Source organism: Chiloscyllium punctatum, chromosome 9, assembly GCF_047496795.1.
Source record: "Chiloscyllium punctatum isolate Juve2018m chromosome 9, sChiPun1.3, whole genome shotgun sequence".
Taxonomy (NCBI): domain Eukaryota; kingdom Metazoa; phylum Chordata; class Chondrichthyes; order Orectolobiformes; family Hemiscylliidae; genus Chiloscyllium; species Chiloscyllium punctatum.
Genome location: NC_092747.1, coordinates 72,814,050 through 72,838,911, shown reverse-complemented (window position 1 = coordinate 72,838,911; position 24,862 = coordinate 72,814,050). Strand labels below are relative to the sequence as shown.

At 39.7% G+C, this 24,862-nt stretch overlaps 1 protein-coding gene across 17 annotated transcripts in view; it reads right to left on the bottom strand.

Moving 5' to 3' along the window:
- Window positions 1-1,169: 1,169 nt before the first annotated feature.
- LOC140481497 (protocadherin Fat 3-like) overlaps window positions 1,170-24,862 on the bottom strand; it is a 792,082-nt gene continuing 768,389 nt past the window's right edge. For 13 of the 17 annotated variants that reach the window (XM_072577785.1, XM_072577787.1, XM_072577788.1 and 10 more), the window contains 4 exons: window positions 21,467-21,577; window positions 7,848-7,907; window positions 5,290-5,325; window positions 1,170-4,445 (listed from right to left, as the gene is read on the bottom strand). In XM_072577785.1, the coding sequence (XP_072433886.1) occupies window positions 3,826-4,445; window positions 5,290-5,325; window positions 7,848-7,907; window positions 21,467-21,577 (827 nt within the window). In that variant the 3' untranslated portion in view covers window positions 1,170-3,825. The remainder of the gene's footprint in view (window positions 4,446-5,289; window positions 5,326-7,847; window positions 7,908-21,466; window positions 21,578-24,862) is intronic. The other 4 variants (XM_072577795.1, XM_072577796.1, XM_072577781.1 and 1 more) reach the window with 3 other exon arrangements.

Sequence of the window (24,862 nt, the reverse complement as noted above, 5' to 3'; positions counted from 1 at the left end):
CCCCCCAACCCTTGTCATAATGGCTATGACTTTACCTTTGATATGTTATCATGCTTTAAGTCTATTTTTTTTTATCTGTTGATAGGCTAGATTCCCTCACCAAAACTATGCTTATCACTTCCTATGACCATTACTTTTCACCATTTTCACCTTTTTCACCATTACTTACAGTCTATTTTGTGAAGATGATGACAAGTTGTAGATATTACTTTCTCTATGTCATTATGAAATTGCACATTTCCAATCAGTACTTAAGAGTTTTGCTAATCAACGCTTTTGTTGGTCGATCATATAAATGATTAAGCTAAATGTAGTGGGGACATTTTAAATATTAATTTAAGTCGATCATGGCTACACAAAGCCTCAAATCAAATAGATATCTATTATCACAATGATTCATGTTACCACAGTCCCCACATCTGTTAAGTTCAAGTTGATAATTTGATATAAAAAAGTGGAAATGGAAGCAATAGCTCTTCTGATCTAAGTCCAATCTATTTCTTTCTTAATGCAAAGTGATTAAAAGTACACCAGACTCAACATAAGGGCAGCACATTATATTAAGTAAGTTTAGATTAGATTCCCTACAGTGTGGAAACAGGCCCTTTGGCCCAACTAGTCCACACCAACCCTCCGAAGAGTAACCCACCCAGACACATTTCCCTCTGACTAATGCACCTATCACTACAGGCAATTTAGCATGGTCAATTCACCTGACCTGCACATCTTTGGACTGTGGGAGGAAACTGGAGCACCCAGAGGAAACCCACGCAGACGCAGGGAGAATGTGCAAACTCCACACAGATAGTTGCCCAAGGCTGGAATCAAACCTAGTGCTGTGAGGCAGCAGTGCTAACCACTGAGCCACCACTCCCAATGCTAATTTTGCCAGCTAAACAATCCTCAATTTCTAACCTCAGTTGCTTATGTTGGATTCAACACTATACTTATGTCCAAAGAGTGGTTTTCATGCTTGACTATTCCTTGTGCTGCTCTGAGTGGAAGGTTTTTTTGTAATGGGAACTGAAGGTTATTTCCCACCCTTTCCGCAAAACATCAGCCAGAATTAAAGTGCAAAGGTTTAGTTGAATGGAAAGTTTGTGTCATACATATTAATATAGGATGAGTTAAGTAAAGAGTATTTTTTGTGGGAGACTCAAATTTTAACTAATTAAAAACACACTTTATTGTTACATCAACTTAAGAAACATAGAGGCAGTTAAAAATCAATTTGTACAATGGACAATCGAGTCATCATAAAATACTACATTTTTTTAATACTGCCAACACCAATTACACAGCTGATCATCGAAACAGATCAAGTTCTGCTGACATTTGCTTTCCCTTTGTTAACACAAAATAAACCTTATTCTCTTGCACTATTTAGTCATGTTTTGTCAATGACTTGGCTTACTCACAGTAGTTATTCAAAAACACAACTCTTAGAACATTGTCTTGTGCGACCTTGAAATTCAAGAAAAACTGGACTTGCTGATTTATTGCAAGACATTATATAGAAGTCAGTTTTGTTTCACCTTATCGTTACTCTTCAGCAACAATAACGGTAGTATTTGGGCTATCAAAATGAAGTGATTGGATTTTCTTGAACCATTTTATACTTGTTCTTCTTTAGAAATAGTTCATCAATATTTATCAATCTCTGCTTTGGATTGATAATACACCTGTACCAGCAAAAGAAATTCAAGGCATCCCAGAACACATTATCTACAAATATCTACAAATGCTTGCAAAATTTAAACAACCCAATCTATATATATGTACATTTTGTACAAACCGTTTAAACACATAAACTTACATCTTTACAAAGCCTGTTAATAGCAGGTAAAAATAATACACAACATGACAACCGTTTAATACAATACTACAAAAGCTTAGAAATCTATAGGTGTATCAAATTTCACAATTTTCTAAAATGAGTGTCATAGACCCATAGCTATTCAAGATAATTTACATATAAATGAAATGAATAAGGGTTGAGATGTAAACCTATTATGGGAATCTGTGACAGTTTAGCTTTCACAATATGAAACTGACTCCAAAGATGGATGAGAAAATTTAAATTCGTCCCATTTTATTCAAATTATGAACTTAAAGCAGGCTAATGCGGAAAGCTCATCTAGTAGAAACTGGACTGAATCAGATTAAATTCCATACAAGATCCCAACATGCAACAGACAGAGATAATTTCAACCTGTATGATTTAGGCTAGATCAGAATTAAATTCCAGTTGTAAATCTATGTGCAAATTCTTTTCACTGCATAAGTATGCTTTCACAAAACTGATTACCAGAGACAATACTGTATGGGGAATCGTTATCCTTTTTCACAGGCCAAAAGGATAACTGAATCAATTATTAAATTGTATAATGTGCAATTAAAGTAATTTGCAATAGAAATACATTCAGAATGTATTTCAGAAAGTGAATTTCAAATGTACTAACCTGATTTCTAGCCTAGCCTAGGTTCAACATATTGTAAGATTTGAAACTTCTATTTCCAATCACATGACTTTGAAAATGTTACTCGGGAGCTAACTGAATTTTCAGGACAATTGAAGATTATATGAGTATGGCAGATATTACTTGTAAGGATGGAATCCTGCATTAACTTGTCTGATCTTCTCATTATGTTAAAACTCAGGAGTACAAAATTGGCTTGTATTTAATTCCAACGGTTTTGTTGCAAGACCTTTACATTAAGTAAATACCTCTCACAGTACACCTTTCTCATTGTCAAAACATGAGCTTGTCAAATGGTTCCATAGACACTATCAATAAAAATGCATTCTTAATTCCAAACATACATCAGTTCAAGCCAGCAGTGCAATTCTATTTATTCACACATGAACAGACATTTCCATTCCTCTTCATATCTGTTTTAACATTTAAATAACTTGACTCCAATGTATTTGCAAGTGTATGTAGCTGACTGATTTCTCATGTCGCATTCTCTGTGCTTTGATATGGGAATACAACATGGTCGAAATGCTATAGCAAATAGATAATTTGTAAGAACAGAGGAGAGGTGCAAGTTTTATTTTGGTTCGGTATTTCAGGTTGTCTTTTTTTTTAAGTGCTTACTCATCTACATCATTGCACTGCTTTAACTTACTGCAGTGAGTCAATTACTTCAGGACTGTGCACAAATATACATTCCATGATAGATATTGTAACCAGCAAGAAAGTGAACAGACAGAATTAAAATGATGCAAGATGGATTTCTAAGTATGTACTGCCCTTCTCCTGAGGAACTGTCTAAACAACTGACGTCTTGCTAGTGTGTTATTACACCACAGCAATATATGTTGGGTGTCCAGTAAATTTAATTTATATTAATTCCAGAAAGTGCCATTACTAGTTACTTTGTCACTTAAGCACTGCATTGTGGAATGCCTACCATTGACTGTTGATTAGTATTCTCTTGCATCGGAAGAGCTCTTAATCTAACAGCATCAAATGAGCTTCCATAGGAACAATACTTCAAAATATCATCAATGATTCTTTTCCACACATTCAACTCCAGTAGTTACTTAACTCAAAACCATAACATGACTATCATGAAGAGGGTTCATTTATTTAAAAAAAAATATTTGTAGACATATTAGGTGGAGTCTTTTGTAGGTATTATATCATGAAATTAGTACCCAATTAGCAGAAAGCAACTCATTCTAATTTACTTTGTTCATCAGTTCCTTGCAGATGCAATTACGCAATGGAAAGCTCTTCATCTTCCTGTCACTGCATCTCCTTACTTCCAGTGCAGCTAAATTGTTAATTTTTAGCTCTGAAGTGGCCCATGTAATTGTCACACCTGTGTCTGGTATTGAGATTCTACAAAAGAGATATGAATGTTATCAAAATTAAGTTCATCACCACTCTCGTAGTCACTCATCACTACTTCAGAATCATCGAAACCACAGCTCATCGACATATCTGAAGATGATGCATTTGTTGATGCAAGTACGGGCATTGGTATGTTGTCGCTAATCACCTTATCCAAGTCTTGGTTTGAACCTGCACGGAATGCACCATTGTCAGTCACATCCTGGATGCCAACAGCCTCTCCTTCTGCAGGGAACTGGTGAGGCGGAAGGTACTGGCTGGGATGGAAGTGCGGTCTTCTTCTGCTATTGGAGTTTAAAGCGTTCAATGCGGATGTTGTCTGAGGTGATTGGATAATCTCATATTGATCCTGGTAATCCTCTGGCAAGGGAGGAGGAAGTTGATCCTGGCCCAGGAATTCCTCATCTTGAGGGGGTGGGAAGTCACTGTCTATGTCATATCCACCGAGGTAATAGTCAGCATCCAGTGACCTTGTATTTGCATGATGCACAGGGGCAGTATCAGCTGCTTCATAATGCGGCACTTCTTCAATGTTTGGTAGTCGAGTGCTTGGCATCCAGTCTGAGGTGTCCCAATGATATGCTGCAATAGAACAGAATTACTATAACATTTTTGTGATTCGTTACTTGACATGTATAATGCTTTTAAATATACTTCCGTATTACAAATTTTCTTAATTTGTTTGAGTTAAATTTCAATTGACACATGCTAAATTAATACAAGCCCTGGAGCTCTTGTATAAATTTAAAGTGTGCTAATTGTTAAAAATATACACACAAATGTTTAAAATTCAATGCCTGACTTGCACCAAAATCTGAAAATATAATGTGTTACTTTTTCATTTCAGAGTTATGCCATATGCTTTATATGTAAAACATTCACTGACCAAACACACAGCAACATGCTTAGGACAAAATAGGAAGTCACATTCATGCAAAGCCCAACTAAAAATCAGCATGCGTATTGAAAGCCAGTCAATTCATATTGTAAAAACTGTGCATTGATAAATTACAGCTGAACCAGCAAATTGTTGAATGATGCTTTTCAGTTAAACTATGTAGGTATTCATTTCTAATAAGCGTGGTAATAAATACTTAATATTATAATGCCTATCAACATTATGGTCATCTCTTTCATGCTTAACAACTATTCACCAATTTAAAGTAATTGCTAACAGTTGAAATTCATTATTCCAACAAAATGAGTTCAGCCTGAAGGTCAACAGAAACAACACAGTATTCAAGTGTAAATCCATGCCCTTGCAGATTATTATTCTGCTCTTTTAGACATAATTGTAATCCTTGCAGTTTTATTACATGCATGTGTAGCAGGGAATCAAGTTCAAAAACAAGAGAGACAAATGCTACTTAAAAAAACAGATCTTGGGGTAGCATTAAGAAGCAGATCGTAAGTGTCCAGGAGTCACCTCTGTTGTAGTTCTGCCCCTCCTCCATAAGGGACACTGTCAGGTGGAAAGTGAAAATGAATGAATGGTTAAAAACATACCTCAAGTATATCAGCTCAAATAGGACATATATACAACTGACATCGGTTTAAACAGTTGAGTAAAAGCGTTAGTCATACATTTAGCCCAGCAGCAAAAAGACAGTCAATACCATTCTTTTGGACTCAAACATTCTTTCAAATAAATGTTAAATCTTAGATCCATTAATTGGTCTGCGTTTATCATTTTCTATTTTAAATCTGCTGAATACAGAAACTATTTAATACAGATTGCACAGTATTTATTCATTCATATCAATTTATCACATCTTCACCAGATGTTGCAATAATCAATAATACATATTTGGAAATTAGAATTCCAACAAGCAAAAGCTATTGTATTGAAGTCATTTTCACCATGATCACACTTTATGAACATTAGTGTAAAATGCACTACCTAAAACAAAACACTATCAATCTAACGTGGGTTTCAACTGAAATGTTTTTTCAAGTATTTTGTGGTTTGCTACATTTGGATTTCTAATTTGACTGATGCTTTCATTTCTTCAAGGTTAAACTGGAATTTGTTTTTTCTTTGTTTAATTAAGTTTTGTGGATTAAAGAAACCCAAAATGATTTTGTTCATTCCAGGTTTTTAACAGCAATGGCACACTATGATTTTAGGATACACATTTTCAGTACGAATAATTTAAACAGTAATGTTTCCTAAAATGATAAATAAACACATTTCCATATCTGTATAGGTTAGAATGAAACAAGGTTGTCTCTAAACTGCTCTGGGGTTGTTTTAGAAAATATATCAAAGCATCATTTCAAAAGAGTGTAAACTGCCAGAAATATTATCAGTATTTTATTTCCACTGAAATTTGGTCATTGTAATTTAGCATAGATGTATTTTTTAAAAAAATTACATGATAAGTATCTCTCTAGTTATTTCTTTGTGATGACACTCAGACATTAATTCCATTAATTCCGTCAATTGTCCTTCTGAAAGTTAGAATTCTTATGCTTTGTCACAGGGCTTGGAGAAGTTTTTTTTAATTCTTCTTGATTACTTCTTTTTTCTACCATATTCCTGCTATAAATTCAATCAAGAGTATGCCAAAATTACTTAAAATTACACAAGATCAGATAGGTCAGGTCCTTGTTTAGCAGTGAATGAGGTAACCTTCTGGAATTGTGCCTTGGCCCATCTCAAACATGACAATCTATGAAAATTGGTGGAATTAGAATATAAATGCCTTACATATTCTTACAAAAGAAAAGGTTTAATTGCGCCTTAACAATAAACAGTACGCAACAACATATGAGCTAATACTACCAGTGAAATAGTGGAAAAAATAACCTGACATGAAAGCATCAAGAGAACTTAATTGTATATGACATTATAAATTTTACAAAGTTCCTTATAAGTGTAGTGTGACACATAAGGAGGTCCTGAGGAAGAATCACCGGATCAGAAACATTAACTGATTTTTCTTCACAGATACTGCTAGATCTGCTGAGCTTTTCCAGCAAATTCTGTTTGTTTTTATGATTTACAACAACTGCAGGTCTTTTAGTTTTTATTAGGTATATAAGGAGGTTCTTTTAAGAACATCAGGTAAAAATGTGATTTTGAAGGTGGTGAAAGAAGCAGAACACTGCAGAGATTTCCAGGACATAAGGACTCAGAAGCAAAGCAGTGCAAGGCATGGTCACTAATGATGGAGTGATGATCATTTGAATGTACAGCATGCTTTATTTGAAGGAGCACCTAGGTCTCACAAAGGGTTCACTGAGGTCACAGAGCTACGGAATTAAGAGTCAATATCATAAAATTGCTAGACATTAGCAAGTCATTGTAGATTAGCAAATACAGAAGTGATGTGTGAATGGGACCTGTTGCACATTATTAAGAGGACAGCATAATTTTAGATGTCTTTAAGTTTAAAAAGGTGGAATGTGGAACATCGACTCAGAAATCATTGGTACATCTGACTTTAGAGGAAATAAAAACAGAAACAAGACTTAGGGTTTGAAAAACAAATAGGATGAGGCAGAGATAGAAGTGAGCAAATCTATGGGGATGAAAAGTAGATGGCTTTAGTGGAACACAAAATATGAGGTTGGTAGCTCTGCTCAAGGATGTGAGGTAACGGTTTCAGCTTTCTGTTAGTTGCCAGGAAGAAGGATGAAGTCTGAGCTCATGACTAAGATTCATGATTGGAACCTGTCTTCTTAATGGATAATTTGAACATTCTCAATAGTTTTGCTCACAATACACAATGTAATTTTGAGACCATAGAAATTCAGTAAGCCAGTTAATTGCTGTAGGCTCTTTAGTCAAATAAATAAATTCCATAAAAATATGCTGATATGACAGTTAATATTTTAACTAATGTTATACTTTTGACTTTTTGTTTTAATCTACATATTTTTATGTATCATACAGTATCTTTCAAAGTGTGGTATATTGTTTCATTCCAAACATCATATTGTCATAAGAAAAACAAGGAGAGCAATTAACAAGTTAAATACCTTCATTCTCAATTGTGTCAACTGCATCATTAACCAGCCGTATAACAGTCACTACTGAAGCTTTCAGGGTAGGGTAAGAAAAGGGGAAGGTAGGAAAAGGAGCAGTAGAAAGTAGTGCAATGTTAATATAAGCAGTTCTACATTAATTTCTTAACACTAATTTGATGTAAATCCCTCTTGAAAATTGAAAGGCAAGTACAAAAATATTGCAACTGAACAAACAATTTGTTTTTTTACTGGTTCTATTACATAATTGTTGAGAGCAGCTATTCAATCTGCAGAAGTACCACCAAGCACAATAATGTACTGAATCTCTCAGGGTATTACACAGCATGAACTTAAATATTTACATTGTTACCCTAATTGTAGTTTTCTAGAGGGAAACAAGTACAGCCAAAGCAGAATACTGAAGAACTGACCTATAATGGATACATTGAGTGTTAAGGAATACATTCTGTGCCACCCTGTAGTTATCCTGGTTCATTATTTCTCATAAAAATCACAACAACTTATATTTATATAGCACCTTTAATAGAATAAAACAGCACAGGAGTTGTTGTAAAGCATAATTAGGTACAATGCAACATGAGGTGATATCTGGGCAGCAGTGGCTCTCCACCAGCATCTTGACCACTGTGAGGAATGAGCAACAAATGCTGGCCTTGCCAGTGACAATTCATCATATGAAAAAGTTAAAGAATGTTACCTACAATTTGTTTAAATAAATGGGTTTAAGAAACTTCTGAAAGGTACAAAGAAAAGTTAAGGATGTAAGGTGGTAACTTCAATAATTAACAGCCAGTCTGGCTGACAATGGTAGGGGAGTTAAAAATCAGGATGTTCAAGAAAGTAATTTTAGAGGAGCAGAGGTATTTTGAATGTTGTGGGGCTGGAGAAGATGACAACAATGACATTTCAAAAGTACATAATTGACTGTAATATCTCAACATATGCTGCTTTTGGGAGTCGAGATGTGGGTCAGAACGTTAAGCTGAATCAAACTGATCCAGAATTAGCTAAAGATGTTCCTTTTAGGTCAGAGATTTTGCTTTTTTTTGGAAGAGTAATGTGATTTATTACCTTCCTACTTACTAAGCTGAGTCTCTAGGAAATTCAGTAATAATTCTGAGCACAGTTGCAAGGCGTTAACAAGACACTGGAAATATTTGACAAAAAAGTTCTGTAAATTTTCAAATATTTAAATCACTGAATTGTTACTGCATAGGAGGCCATTTGTCAAATCTATGCTAACTTTCCAAATGAACAATTCACCTAGTGCCACTCTCCCTCAGCACACATTTTCTTTTCAGACAATAATCCGATTGTCTCTAAAATGCTTCAAATAAACTTCCCTTCACTGCTCCAAGTAGTGTATTTCAGCTCCTAATTACTCGCTGTGTAAAAAGGTTCTTCCTCATGTCACTATTGCTTCTTTTGTCACTATCTCAAAAAGATTCTACCAGATTCGCTAATCATAATCTGTACTTAAAAACAAACCCACACTGCCCCTCTCTGGTTAGTAAAGAGCTTTCAAGGTGTTCAGTCATCCAACCTTAATTACAGACTCTAGCCATTTCATAACAATAGATGTTAGGCTAACTGGTCTGTAATTTTCTAGTTTCCTTCCTCACTCTTTCCAAACAGCGAATTGACATTTATAACTTTCTAACTAAAAGGAAAAGTTCCCAAATTTGTAGAAATGGAAGATTACAGATCGGACAACTGCAGTGCTGCCACCTACTTCTTTTAAAATCATGGCATGAAAATATTGGTCACGTGGATTTAGGAACATAGAAATAGATCATTCAGCCTGTCCAATTTACTCCACCAGTAACACAATCAGGGCCGATTGAACAGCAACATCTTTTACTCACAGTATCCCCATTAGTCTTTACACCACTGGCAATCAGAAATCTGTCAACCTCTACTTTAAATATACTCACAGAATGAGCTTCTATAGGCTTCTTAGGTGGAGAACCCCAAAGATTTACAATCCTCTGTGTAGGAGTTTCCACTTGTCTTGATCCTAAATGGTAGCCCACATATTTAAAAATTATTTCCTCTGGTTTAAGACTCCCCTGTCAGGGGAAATATTTTACCTGCATTTACCTGTTGATCCTTTAAGTATTTTGTAAGTTTCAGTGAGAACAACTCTGAATCTTTGAAACTCCAGAGAATACAAGGCCTTGTTGGTGCTATTTAGTGTCATTCATTTCTCCATTACTGTTATTCTGCTTATACTAATTTTGTTGAGGTACCGCACTAGTTTTTACATGCTCCCACAGATGGGTTGGCAAATAAGAGGGGTGTACAAATTGGGCACCATGCCATGGGCATTCTTGGTACTTACCCAGCCAACCCTGTTCCCATGCCAAATTTACCAACATTAGACGATGTATTGGTCAGCTTATCCATAGCCATAACTGGTCATTTAACGATAAAGTACCACATAATAGGCTGATTGGCAACACTGAGGCTTATGGACTAGAAAAGTCAGTGTCCAATTGGATAAAAATAAAAATCAGCTGAACTACAGAAGCAATATGAGCCTGGTAAATAGTTATTTTACAGCTTGGAGGTGGCAGGATGGTGATTAGATTAGATTCCCTACAGTGTGGAAACAGGCCCTTCGGCCCAACCAGTCCACACCGACCCTCCAAAGAGTAACCCACCCGGACCCACTTCCCTCAGGCTAATGCACCCAACACTACGGGCAATTTAGCATGGCCAATTCACCTAACCTGTACATCTTTGGACTGTGGGAGGAAACCGGAGCACCCGGAGGAAACCCATGGGCGGCACAGTGGCATAGTGGTTAGCACTACTGCTTCACAGTGCCAGAGACCTGGGTTCAATTCCCGCCTCAGGCGACTGTCTGTGTAGAGTTTGCACATTCTCCCGTGTCTGCGTGGGTTTCCTCTGGGTGCTCCTGTTTCCTCTCACAGTCTAAAAACGTGCAGGTTAGGTGAATTGGCCATGCTGAATTGCCCGTAGGTGTAGGGGAATAGATCTGGGTGGGTTGTGCTTTGGTGGGTCGGTGTGGACTTGTTGGGCCGAACGGCCTGTTTCCACACTAAGTAATCTAATCTAAGAATCTAAGACATGGGGAGAATGTGCAAACTCTACACAGACAGTTGCCCGAGGCTGGAATCAAACCTGGGATCCTGCTGCTGTGAGGCAGCAGTGCTAACCACTGAGCCATCGTGCCGCCCCATGTTCCCCAATGGTCAGTCCTGAGAATACTTTTTATGTTATATATAAATTAATTGGGTCTTGTAACATGGAGTAAGTTCTTAAAACATGATATCACCAAATGCGGAGGAATAGCAAACAATGAGGATGTTATAAGTTACTAGTAACAGGACACAGATAGACATGCAGAATAAGTGGCAGCTGGAACTTAATCAAGAGAATTGAGAGGTGATGCATTTTGCCAGAGGCAATATAGACAGATTATACCGTTCCAGTTTGTGCAAAAACAGAGGAACCTCATGGTGGTTAGGAGTTGTTGAATGTGCTTTGATATTTGAAGGTGGCAGGATAAACTGAGGGAATGGCTGGTAAAGCACATGCAATTTTAGGCTTATTTAATGAACTGTTGAGTATAAAAGCTGGAAGGTTATGTTGAACTTTCATGAGGTTCCACACCAATTAACATATTTTGTTAAGATCTGATCATCATAGTTTAGGAAGAATGTAAAGATGGTTGATAGTAGAGAAGAGTCTGAATGTTTCTGAGGCAGAGGGCTTTAATTACAGGGTTAGGTTGGAAGGACTGGGGATGCTCTTTTTTGAAGAGGTATGCAGGGATGATTTGATATAGATATGTAATATTATGACAGATTTAGATAAGGGAGATGACTAAAAACTTTCAATGAATAGGGGACATAAATTTGGGTAGAGGATGCAGGATATGCAAGTACATTTATGTAATGAATGAGCAGGTCTGTGAGCCTAGAATGTGTCACCCACTAGGATAATGGAAGTGGAAATGGAAATAAAAAGTGATTTCAATAGGAAATTAGATAAGTACTCAAAGGAATTAAACCTGCTGGGATACTGAGGTCTAGCAGGAGTGTGTGCCTTATTGAATTATCCAGCCAAGAGCTGGCATTGATTTAAAGGGCCAAATGGTCTCTTCCAGTGCTGAAAAGGACTAAAACTCAATATTCCACATGCTTTTAACCACTTCTTTTTGTTAGTTTATTTTTAATTTTCTTGTGGGCCGTTGGTGTCACTGACTGGCCAGCATTTATTGCCTTGCCCTCGTTACCCTTGAGGTGGTGAGGTGAGCTGCCTTCCTAAATTGCTGCAATCCATGTGCTGTAGATAGATCCACATTGCACTTAGAGAGGGAATTCCAGGATTTTGACCTCACGACAGTGAAGGATCAGTGATATATTTCGAAGTCAGGATGGTGAGTGACTTGGACAGCAACTTCCAGAGGGTGGTGTTCTTATGTATCTGCTGTCTTTGTCATGCTAGGTGGAAGTGATCATGAGTTTGGAAGGTGCTGTCTAAGGACCTTTGGTGAATTTCTGCAGTGAGTCTTGTAAATGTGGTGCCAATCAAGTGGGCTGCTTTATACTGGTTTAGTGTTGTTGAAGCTGCACCGTCCTGGCAAATGGGAAGCATGACATCACACTCCTGACTTGTGCCTTGTCGATGGTGAACAAGTTTTGGGAAGTCAGGTGGTCAGTTACTCGCTGCTGTATTCCTAGCCTTTGACCTGCTCTTATAGCCAAAGTATTTATATGATGTGTCCAGTTAAGTTTCTGGTCTATAATAACCCCCAGGATGTTTATAGTGGGGAATTCAGTGATGGGAACACCATTGAATGTCAATGAGCCGTGGTTAGATCATCTCTTACTGGAGATAATAATTGCCTGACACTTGTGTGACATGAACATTAACTGCCACTTATCAGTCCAAGTCTGAATATTGTCCAAATCTTGTTGCATTTCAACATGGACTGCATTAGTATATGATGAGTTGCAAACGGTGCTGAGCATTGTGCAACCTTTGGTAAACATTTCCACTACTGCCCTCATGATGGAGGGAAGATCATTGATGAAGCAACTAAAGATGGTTGGGGCAAAGACACTACCTTGAGGAACTCCTACAGAGATGATCTGAAGCTGAGATGACTGACCTCCAACAACTGCAACCATGTGCCAAGTATGACTGCAACCAGCAGAGAGTTTGCTTCCTTATTCCCCTTGATTCCAGTTTTGCTGAGGCTACTCAATGCCACACTGTTGAATGTAGCTTTGATGTCAAGGACTGTCACTCTCAATTCACCTCTGGAACTCAGACTCTTTTGTCCATGTTTGAACCAAGGCTTTAATGAGGTCAGAAGTTGGGTGGATCTGACTGATTCCAAACTGGACAAAAGCATGCAGGTTATTGCTGAGCAAGTGCTGCACTCATGATGACACCTTCCATTACTTTACCAATGATCCAGATTAGACTGATGGGGTAGTAACTGACTTGGTTCAATTTGTCCTTTTTTTTGTGTACAGGATGTATCTGGGCAACTTTCCACATTGTTGGGAGAGATGCCAGTGTTGCAACTGTACTGGAACAGCTTGCCTAGGGTAGCAACAAGTCTTCAATATTATTGCAAAAGTTGTGTGTGTTCATTTTAATATATTTTGCAAGATCCTTCTCATTTTTTTAATAGCTCTTATTAGGTGCTTTGTCACCCATTACTGCTTCCAACTCTCCCATTTGCCATGATGTGTGCTATTTTTTGCATTTCTGAATACATTTTTTCTAACTTTTGTTAGCTCTTACCTCCTGGTTGTCCATGGCAATCTTTTTTGGTAAGTAGGCATTTTGCTCTTATATGTATAAACTCAATCTGTATTATATTAAATTCTTACTCAAGCACCTCACTCCGATCTACGGCTATTTCATCAATAAACAGATAAGTTTAGTTCACTTTGAATAGTACCTTTCTTAGTGCATTGAAATCAGCCTTACGTAAATCAATCCAAGTAGCAGTTTCATATCTTTCTCTTCAAACCTTAACATTAAACTTGACGATATAATGATCATGATTTGTTAAATGTTCATAAGCATTCAACTGAAAATTAAATATCCCTCATTATTTAACATTAATTCTAATATGGGCCACCTCCTACTGACTCAAGCCATTCTGGATGCATATGAAATACACCTTTTTTGATTTTCACTCATCCCAATTTATACAAAACTGAAAATGTCCATTTAAAACCACTCTGCCTTCCTGTCATACATGCCCAATCACAGCTTTTACACAAGCCACCAATTCATTATATATTACTGGGTTGAATCTCCTGACACCACAATTTTCCCTGCTTTCCCTGTGCACAGCTAGGCTGGTATGTTTAGATTGTCTTCCAGGTATTTCTCTATAATGGCTAACACATCACTCCTTTCAAGTTGAAGTTGATTACACTGTATGCATTTGTGTGAAGTATGCATATTGAGATCATACAACCAACCAGTCCACATTACTCACGTTTTCTTATTGTCTGTCGGAATTTCTCAGTTCACACCTTTAATTTTCCTTTTGTCTAAGTTTAGTACTTAAAGCCCAAATCCTGACAGTTATTCCACTTTTCTTTTGCTTTCGTTTGTTTCGGAATTACCTTTTCAATATAAACTTTTCCACACCCCTATGCACACACCTTGACCATTGCTACTGTCTTAGTCGTTTTAAGTTCACGTGATCAAATCAATTATACTTTCTACTGGGCCCTGGTCCAGGTCCAGTTCAAGCAGAACCCATCCCAATGGTACTGTTTCATCTGGTCACAGTACTGTTCCTAATGGCTCATAAAATGGAACTCCTTGTTCTCACACCATTCCTTCAGTCATATATTCACTTCTCTAATGTGTTTAATTCTGTGCCAATTTGCACTTGTCTTGGCTAATAATTCAAAGTGTGTAGCCTAGAGCCCTGCCCTTCACTTGAGCTGCTTATTTTTTATACATTCCAACCAGGACCATGTCCCTCTGATGTAGGTCCCATCATGGGTCAAAACATGACAATCCTACCCCATACACCTCCTCTATGATATCCTTTCAAGCTGCTTCGAGATGTTCCACACAATGGCATCAACAAACCATGCATATTCACAATCCCATATAATAGGGTGATAACAATTTTGCTAAATGGTTGAATCCCAGAATAATGGTGTTTCACTTCCCTTCTTCCTTAGACAGCCACCTGAATTCTGGTTGTCCTTTTAACAATCATCATACTTCCCTTCACAAGCAGCAAGAACTTGTTGACAAATTATGAGAGGCACGGGTAGAATGGATTGTTGGAGTATTTCCTCCTTGATAGAACTGTCAGTTATGGGTTTAAGAAAAGAGGGGTGGAAGGAGATGTAGTCAGCAATTATTTTTGCTGCAGGGTGGTCAATGCTTGGAATGCACTGCCACAGGAGGTGGTAGAAGCAGATATGATAGCACTTGGCAGATACATGAATAGACAAGGAAGAGAGGTTTAGGGACCACACAGAGGCAAAGATTTTTAAGTTTAGAAAGGCATAATGGGTCATCGCAGGGTTGGTAGGCTGAAGGGCCTGTTCCTGTGTTATACTGTTCTTTGTTCATTTTCTCTCTCAATTGGGTTCTCCTTGGTCTATACACTATTCATTACACCAACTCAATTCTGAATTCTCAAATCTTTCCATGAGGTGTTAATGAAGAAAACAACTGTTCAGGTACTGATGCTCCTTCCCGTCTGTCAGAATATTTCCAGTTTGCACTTCAGTTCTCAGCCTGAAAAGTTTGAATTGGAGGCATCTATCCTTGACGTTGTCTTTTAGGATAGGGTTTCTATTCACTAACTCCTACATATGCAGTTCAGATACAAGTGCATCCTCACAATATGTTAGTCTAAATTATTTAGATCTCGTTTTCAGTCTGGTGGAAATTTTTTCTCTTCTTTCCCCACACTAACTTTCTGTCTCATCTTCCTACACATAAATACTTGGATGAAAGCAAACAAAAAGCAGTAGTATCTTCACTCTCTGCACCCAATTTCTGACATTCCTGTTTTTTTGCTTTGTTCATGGGATGTAGGTATTGCCAGCTGGGAGAGCATTTATTCTCCATTCCTAAATGTGCTGAAACTGTTGTGGTGAGCTGCCTTCTTGAACCTCTGCAGTCCTTGAGAAGTAAGGGCACCTACCACACTATTAGGAATGAATTCCAGGATTTTGACTCAGCAACAGTGAAGGAAAGTGACACAGTTCCAAGACAAAATAGTACATGGCTTACAGGTGAACGTGTACTCAGTGATCATCCCATGCATCTGCTGCTTTGTCTTTCTAGGTGATAGAGGTCTCAATTTTGGGAGTTGCTGTTGGAGGAGCCTCAGTGAGTTACACAGTGAATCTTGAAAATGTAAAAATTACTAATAATGTTCTCTTAAATCTACTTACAGGTCTGAAGATCCTACAAATGTCCAGACCAGAGTATTACAGATGCTAGATTCACAGGCCCAGGGTAAACCTATTGGCATCCTGCAGGTCAAATGAGGAAACCCAGAACCACAATCCGACCATATGATAAGCTGTCCTGACCTGGCCCCTACAGAGACTCGACTGCGAGGAGGCCCAACCAGCCCAGGACCATAAACCAAACCCGCATCAATGCAATCCCAAGGAGGCCGGACCTTGAGGCATCTCACACCCAGGGAGGCCTGGCTTGTCCTTACCCGACTCATTTACTTTCCAGAGCAGCAGACTTGCACCACCAACACCAGAGACCAATCAAAGAGCAAGAATCCTACCGCTGTGACTTGTCTCTGAGGAGGTTAGACTAGCCCAGGCCTGAACTTTGACCTTGTCCAGTGTCTCACCTCCAGGAGGCTTGGCCTGTCCTGATTCGACTCATCTACTAGAACAGTAGACTCACACCATCGACATCCAGGACTCTACAGAAGCAAGAAACCTACCCGAAAATGGGGAAGATGTGCTGGTCTGCAGATGAGATTGAAACACCGCATTTTTAAGCTCCCCCCTCTGGAACATACTTTTGACAAACATCCAAGCTATTGCAAACAGAATGGATGAACTCAGACCCAGATTTAACTTTCAGTGGGAACTGAGAGACTGCTATATCCTCTCTTTTATGGAAACATGGCTCACTCCTGCTAAACCTGATTGTGCCTTGCAAGCTGAAGGGTTCTCCACACATTGCGTGGACTACAAGCATTGTCAGATAAGGCAAAGGGCAGTAGGATCTGCCTTCTAATCAGCACCTCCTGGTGCACAGTCGTGGCAACTCTGTAAGCTACTATTCTCCAATCTTAGACTATCTTACAGAAAAATGCCGTTGCTATCGCCTGTCGCGTGGGTTTGCCTCTGCCATTCTGATAGGAGTCTACATACCAGCCCAAGCGGAAGTGAGGGATGCTCTGGATGCAATTTACACTGCCACAAATGCTCTGAAGAAGAAATTCCTGAGACTTTAATCATCATGGCCAGTGACTTCAACCAGGCCAACTCAAGAGGGTGCTAACAAAATACTATTAACACACTCCTGCCCCACCAGGGGACTGAACATCCTTGACCACTGCTACACAACCAAAGACATCTACTGCTCCATGTCCTGTTTGGACTTTGGAAAATCAGATCACAGTGCTGTGTTCCTCCTCCCATCTTACAAATAGAAGTTGAAATGAGCGGACCTTTCACAGAAAGTAGTACAATGCTGTTCTGAGGCAGTGGAAGACGTCCTCCAGGACTGCTTGGAATCGGCAGACTGGGCCATATTCAAGAATTCAGCAGACAAGCTAGATGAGTACACCACCACTGTCATGGGCTTCATTAATATGTAGAGAACTGCGTGCCAAAGAAGTCAATCCATATGTTCCCCAGTTGGAAACCTTGGATAAATCGGGAAATCCACTCCCTGCTGAAGACCAGACATGTAGCATACAAGTCAGATATCCCAGACCTATACAGGAAATCAGCTATGACCTCCATAAAGCCATTAGAAATGTCAAGAGGCAGTACTGGAGCAAATTAGAGGCCCAAACTAACCACACAGACACTCGCTACCTGTGGAAACAAAATGAAGCAGAACAAAAAGCAGACAAAACACATCCCTCACTGATTCACTCAATGCTTTTTATGCCCGGTTTGAGCAGATGCCAGAGAGGGGAAAGACATAAAAGAGACCTAAGGGGCAACCTTTTCACGCAGGGGATGGTACGTGTATAGAATGAGCTGCCAGAGGAAGTGGTTGAAGCTAGTATAATTGCAACATTTAAAAGGCATCTGGATGGGTATATGAATAGGAAAGGTTTGGAGGGATATGGGCCGGGTGCTGCCAGGTGAGACTAGATTAGATTAGATTAGATTAGATTACGTTACAGTGTGGAAACAGGCCCTTCGGCCCAACAAGTCCACACCACCCTGCCGAAGCGCAATCCACCCATACCCCTACATCTACCCCTTACCTAACACTACGGGCAATTTAGCATGGCCAATTCACCTAACCTGCACATCTTTGGACTGTGGGAGGAAACCGGAGCACCCGGAGGAAACCCACGCAGACATGGGGAGAATGTGCAAACTCCACACAGTCAGTTGCCCGAGGCAGGAATTGAACCCGGGTCTCTGGTGCTGTGAGGCAACAGTGCTAACCACTGTGCCACAGAGACTAGATTGATTGGGATATCTGGTCGGCATGAACAAGTTGGACCAAAGGGTCTGTTTCCATGCTGTACATCTCTATGACTCTATGACCTGCCCCGACAGTCCTGGATGCACCTGCTCCCCCTGTCACCGCAGCAGTCGTCAGACCGGCCTTCTTGATAGTAAACATGAGGAAAGCGACTGACCCAGACAAACTGCCCAGGCATGCAGTCATATCCTGTCTGTGTCAGCTGTCAGAAATATTCGCTAGCACCCTTAACCTCTCATTGCTACAATCTGAAGTCCCCACCTGCTTCAAGAAGACCACCATCATCCCAGTACCAAAGAAACACATGCAATGTGCCTCAACAACTACCACCCAGTGGCTCTGACCTCCATAATTATTAAGCGCTTTGAGAAGTTAGTCATGGCCCACCTTTTCTTTCTCAGGAGACTTAGGAGATTCAGCATGTCCATAAGGATCTTCACTAATGTTTACAGAAGCAGCATAGAAAGCAACCTATCTGGGTACATAATGGATTGGTACAGCAACTGGTGTGCCTAGGACTGTAAGTAACTACAGAAAGTTGTATGCACAGCCCAGACCATCACAGAGGCCAACCTCCGATCCATGAACTCCACCTACACTTCTCTTTGCTGTGGAAAGGTTGCCAATATCATCAAAGGCTGCTCTCACCCTGGTAATACTCTCTTCCAACCCTGTCCATTGGGCAGACGATAAGGAAGCTTGTACACATGCACCAACAGGCTCAAGAGCAGCTTTTTCCTTGCTATTATTAGACTGCTGAACAGATCTCTAATTTCAAACCTAATGCTGACCTTGCTTTTGTGCACCTCTTATGCTGTCATAACCTTGCATGCCCCTCTCTGTCTAAGCACCCTATGATCTGTATGTCCTTGTTAGCTATGATCTGTCCATACTGCTCGCAAAACAAAACATTTCACTGTACTTAGGTAAAAGCGAAGACAATAAATCAAATCAAAGATGGTGCACACTACTGCCACTGTGCATCAGAATTTAAAATTCAGATACAGAATCAACATTAAGACACCACATTATAACATTCTGTCTCTGGTGCTAGGTTTCCCTGGTGAAATTGAGCAACTGATCAAATACCGAATAGCAGTGACATCAGTTTATTGAAGGAAGGAACAAATTACCATATAACATATCACAAGAACATCCGTCTGCAAACAATGCACAGGATGGCATTATTGTTGTACATCAATCACAGCTCAATTATTTATTGTACTCAGATCTAAATTCAATTTACTTTCTTGCAAGATAAATGCATTGCAAAAATACACTTAAGTTACTTGTAGCTTGTGGATCAGTGTAACATCAGACAACATTGCACATTCAGTACTTGAACAGAATTGGATATTTGATGTCTCGTACACAGGACGTTAATTGGCGACAACGTTTCTAAAGCACAAACGTTTGAAAATGCATGTTGGCTGTAACATGATTACATGACCAACACCAAGTACTGTTTCTAAAATGCAGTTTTTCTATAACACGGAGTTGCACAAGAACGCAACCATCGCATTTTGGAGAACTACCTGTATTTTAATCAGTAATTATAATTGCAGTCTCTCCACACTGTTGTTGATAAGCAATGGTTAAGTCACAGCAGAAATAAAACATCACATTAGTCACAAAGTGCCATCTTGTGGCATGTTTCTAATAAGCTGTAACAATTATAGTCGGTTGATAATTCAGAGAACAAGCTTAATTTAAATGTACTAGCTTAAGTATTTGAATTTAGCGTTTTTAAAAGAAATCAGGCGTAAATAAATTATTATGGAAAAAGGTGACTATTAAATTGTTGGATTGCCATTAAAAACCGAACTGGTTTACTTACTTTCTTTTGGGAAAGAATCTGACTTCAGTCTCATACCAGCATATTTGACTCTTATCTACTCTGTAATGTGACTTTGCAATCCATTCACTTGTACCAAATAGAAAATTGCCTGCCAGGACCTTCTGAGGAAAACTAGAAATGAGGAATTCTGTCCTTGCCAATAAAGCCCACTGCTTAAGAATAATATTTTTAGCAATTCAAGAAAAAGAGATAAAAGGTGACAGTTAAGCAACGCTGGGAGCTGTTTACACAATGAAAAAGCGTAAGGTGAGAATCAGCAAAAAAGACATGTTGATGGCTCTCAGTAGGCTATTTTTTCCCTTCCTGATGCTACACTTCTCTATCAATTGCCTTTGAAGAAAGGATACCTGCTGGAGACAACAAGCAGCCTGCACCCATTTGTAGCGACAGGTTAATGCCAACAGTGTCAGAATGAAGTGCTCATGTGGTCATTAACTGGCAATGGGGCAGTGAGGGCGACCAAGCCTTCCAATGCCAGATGTAATCAGGGTGGAGCCTGAAAGTGGTGAGGTACCCAGTCACTCATTCTCTGACCTAATTAAGTGCCGTCTCAGGCTCCAAAAGTTCCACTAGAGGACAAAAGATTTTGCCCCAGTTCCTAGTGCTACAGGTTAACAATTCAAAAATACTCAGCAGTTGACATCTCATTTAAAAGGAACAAAGGAGGCAAATGCATAATGTTAGACAAAAATCACTCCTGTATTTAAGAAGTGTTCTACTAAGATTTCAGACTTTTGATTTGATGACCTCTGGGAGCACGATTTCTTTCTGAGATATCGGTGTATTTATATTTACACTCATATTCTGAAATTAAATTGTCTGCACCTAACGTGGGCTCTCTCTAACAATGGTGTCTCAAATGTATGTGTGTTCTAGGTTCATATATTTATTGTTATTGAATCAGTGACTGTATGGTCATCAGGAAGTGAAAATTCCATGATAATCAATGCATTTTTTTTGATTAGTAGTGATTTCACATTTTCTCATTAATATAGTTGTACAAAGTGTCCAAAGCTAAAAAAAAGGACATATTATTCTCTATCTGAAGTGATAAAAGCAGATTCCTTACCATTATCATCACATGAGTCAGACTGGAAGGAATTGAGTGACTGCACCTCAGAATTGCTCCCTTTTGTACTTCCAGTAAAGCCTGCTGCATCCTCAATAATGTCCACTTTTCCTAAAACCAGAAGATTCAACATAGTTAACACATATTCTTTAAAGAGTAACAAAAACTTGAATTTATATAGTGTCTTTAGCATATGGCTGGATTTTCCAAGGTATGGCAATCAGATTCAGATTGCCAATTCCTCAGTTTTTTTAAATTTAAAGAATGAGCTCCTTGTTTTTGACAGGTGATTCTGGTAAGGGTTTCTTCAGAAATGTAGAACATACTTTAAATCCTACTATTTATGATTTGAAGCCTTTCTGACAGACTGACTAATTTTGGGGGAGGTCTGTACACTATCCTATCAATGTTTTTATTTAATTCACTTCTGTGATGTGGATGTCACTGGCTGACCAGCATTTATTACCTACCCTATAAATCTGACATCACACCATCAAGGCCGGTGACATGGACTGCTCCTATGAAAGCATGATACCTAAGTGCAAAGTTAGAGTTAGGATTGGAGCTCTGACAGCTGTGGAGTGGTGGTATAAGCTCCAATGGTGGTGTGTGGAAGGTGGCAGGGGACATTGGTAATGAGTTGTAAGGGCACCCTGGTAATTGGTGGTGGGGAGCGGTTACTGGTGATGGAGTGGTGTGGCAGGTGGGATGTTGGGTTAGTTGGTGGGGGAGGGGATGGGCTTTTTGATTGGTCATGAAGGTTGAGCAAAATCAGGTGGGAGAATAGTGGTGGGATCCTGGGCAGAGAGAAGTTGGAGCAAGGTGGGGGTGAGTGATGTTACTTGCATAGAAAATCAAAGGTAAACAAGAGGATCGTATTTGTGTTGGGGTTGATCGTTACCGAAAATAAGAGGAAGGAACAGAATGTGTGAATGTCACATTGCACCAAAGAACCATAAAAAAAAGAGAAGTTTAATAGTAGAAGAAGGATTCCGAATAAAGGTAGATGAACTGATAGCACAAATCCAAATTACTTAGTACAATCTCACAGGCATTACACAAACATGGTTAGAAGGAGATCAAAACTAAGAACTTAACATTCAGGGATATTTGACGTTTTGGAGACATTTGGGATGGAAAAGGTAGAAGGGTAGCACCGTTAATAAAAATGAAATGAGGATAGTGTGAGAGAGAGACAATCTAGGCTCAATGATGTAGAGTTCATTTGGGAGAAGGTAATAAAGCAGCAAGGGAGAGAAGAAAAAGTCTCCTATTAAGAATCTATTGATGCCCATGAAACCATCACCAATTGTTGGAAAAAGTACCGAGCTCACTAATGTCCTTCAGGGAAGGAAATCTGCCATCCTCACATGGTCTGGCCTACACAAGACTCAAGACCCACCACAATGTGGTTGACTCTCAACTGCCTTCTGAAGTGGCCTAGCAAGCTCCTCAGTTCAAGGGCGGGCATTAAATGATGGCCAATCAGCGATATCCACATTTCCTGAGTGAATAAAGTGAACGTTTTAAGAGTAGTGTACAGACCCCCAAATATCAGCCACAGGTAAGGCTGGTGAGAAAAATATTCCTGACAAAGGGCTTTTGTCCAAAACATCAATTCTCCAATTTCTCGGATGCTGCCTGACCTGCTGTGCTTTTCCAGCACCACACTCTTGACTCTAATCTCCAGCATCTGCAGTTCTCACTTTCGCCTGGTGGTAGAGATGGTAAATCAAACAGCAAGAGCACCTAAAAAGAATGGTGCAACGATTCTGAGTGACTTTAATCTTCACAGTGATTGGGTTAATCAAATTGGAAAGGGTAGTTATGACAGCAAATTCACAGAATGCATTAAGGATGGTTTCCTATAGCAATGTGTCATGGAGCCAACCAGACAGCAGGCTGCTGTATATCTTGTAATGTGCTGAGAGGTGGTGCTGGAAAAGTACAGCAGGTGAGGCAGCATCCGAGGAGCAGGAGAATCTTCTTTTGGGCATGCGCCCTTCATCAGGAATGTGGTGGTGTGGAGGGGTGGGGTCGAGAGATAAATTGGAGGGTGGGAGTGGGGCTCGGGGGATGGCAGCTGGGAAGGTAATAGGTAGATGGAGGCGGGGGGGGTGATGGTGATAGGTCAGAGAGAAGGGTGCAGTGGATAGGTGTGGAGGAGGATGGACAGGTAGGACACTTTAAGAAGGCAGTGCCGAGTTGGAGGATTGGATCTGGGATGAGGTGGGGGGCGGAAGGGGAGATATCTCCCCTCCCCCCACCTCATCCCAGATCCAACCCTCAAACTCAGCACCGCCCTCTTGAACTGTCCTACCTGCCCATCTTCCTTCACACCTATCCACTGCACACTTCTCTCTGACCTATCACCATCACCCCTCCCTCCACCTCCATCTATCACTTTCCTGGATAGTTCATCCCCACTCCAACCCCTCTGTTTATCTCCCATCCCCCTTCCTCTTCCCCCACCACCCCCCAACAAACCTCCCCACGCCATCATATTCCTGATGAAGGGCTTATGCCCGAAATGTCAATTCTCCTGCTCCTTGGATGCTGCTTGACCTGCTATGCTTTTCCAGCACCACACTCTCGACTCTGATCTCCAGCATCTGCAGTTCTCACTTTCTCCTGTATCATGTAATCGGCAATGAAGGAGATTTAATAAATGACCTCAGAGTAAAATGTCCCCCAGGAAGCAGTGATCATAACATTATAGAATTTAAAATTTAATTCGAGGATGAGAAACTTACGTTGGAAACAACCTTGTTTGACTTAAATAAAGGGGAATGCAGGTTCATAGCTCCTTGAAAGTAGAGTCGCAGATAGATAGGATAGTGAAGAAGGCGTTTGGTATGCTTTCCTTTATTGGTCAGAGTATTGAGTACAGGAGTTGGGAGGTCATGTTGCGGCTGTACAGGACATTGGTTAGGCCACTGTTGGAATAGTGTGTGCAATTCTGGTCTCCTTCCTATTGGAAGTATGTTGTGAAACTTGAAAGGGTTCAGAAAAGATTGACAAGGATGTTGCCAGGCTTGGAGGATTTGAGCTATAGGGAGAGGCTGAACAGGCTGGGGCTGTTTTCCTTGGAGCGTCAGAGGCTGAGAGGTGATCTTATAGAGATTTACAAAATATGAGGGGCATGGATAGGGTAAATAGACAAAGTCTTTTCCCTGTGGTGGGGGAGTCCAGAACTAGAGGGCATAGGTTTAGGGTGAGAGGGGAAAGATATAAAAGAGACGTACGGGGCAACTTTTTCACACAGAGGGTGATACGTATATGGAATGAGCTGCCAGAGGAAGTGGTGGAAGCTGGTACAATTGCAACATTTAAAAGGCATTTGGATGGGTATATGAATAGGAAGAGTTTGGAGGGATATGGGCCGGGTGCTGGCAG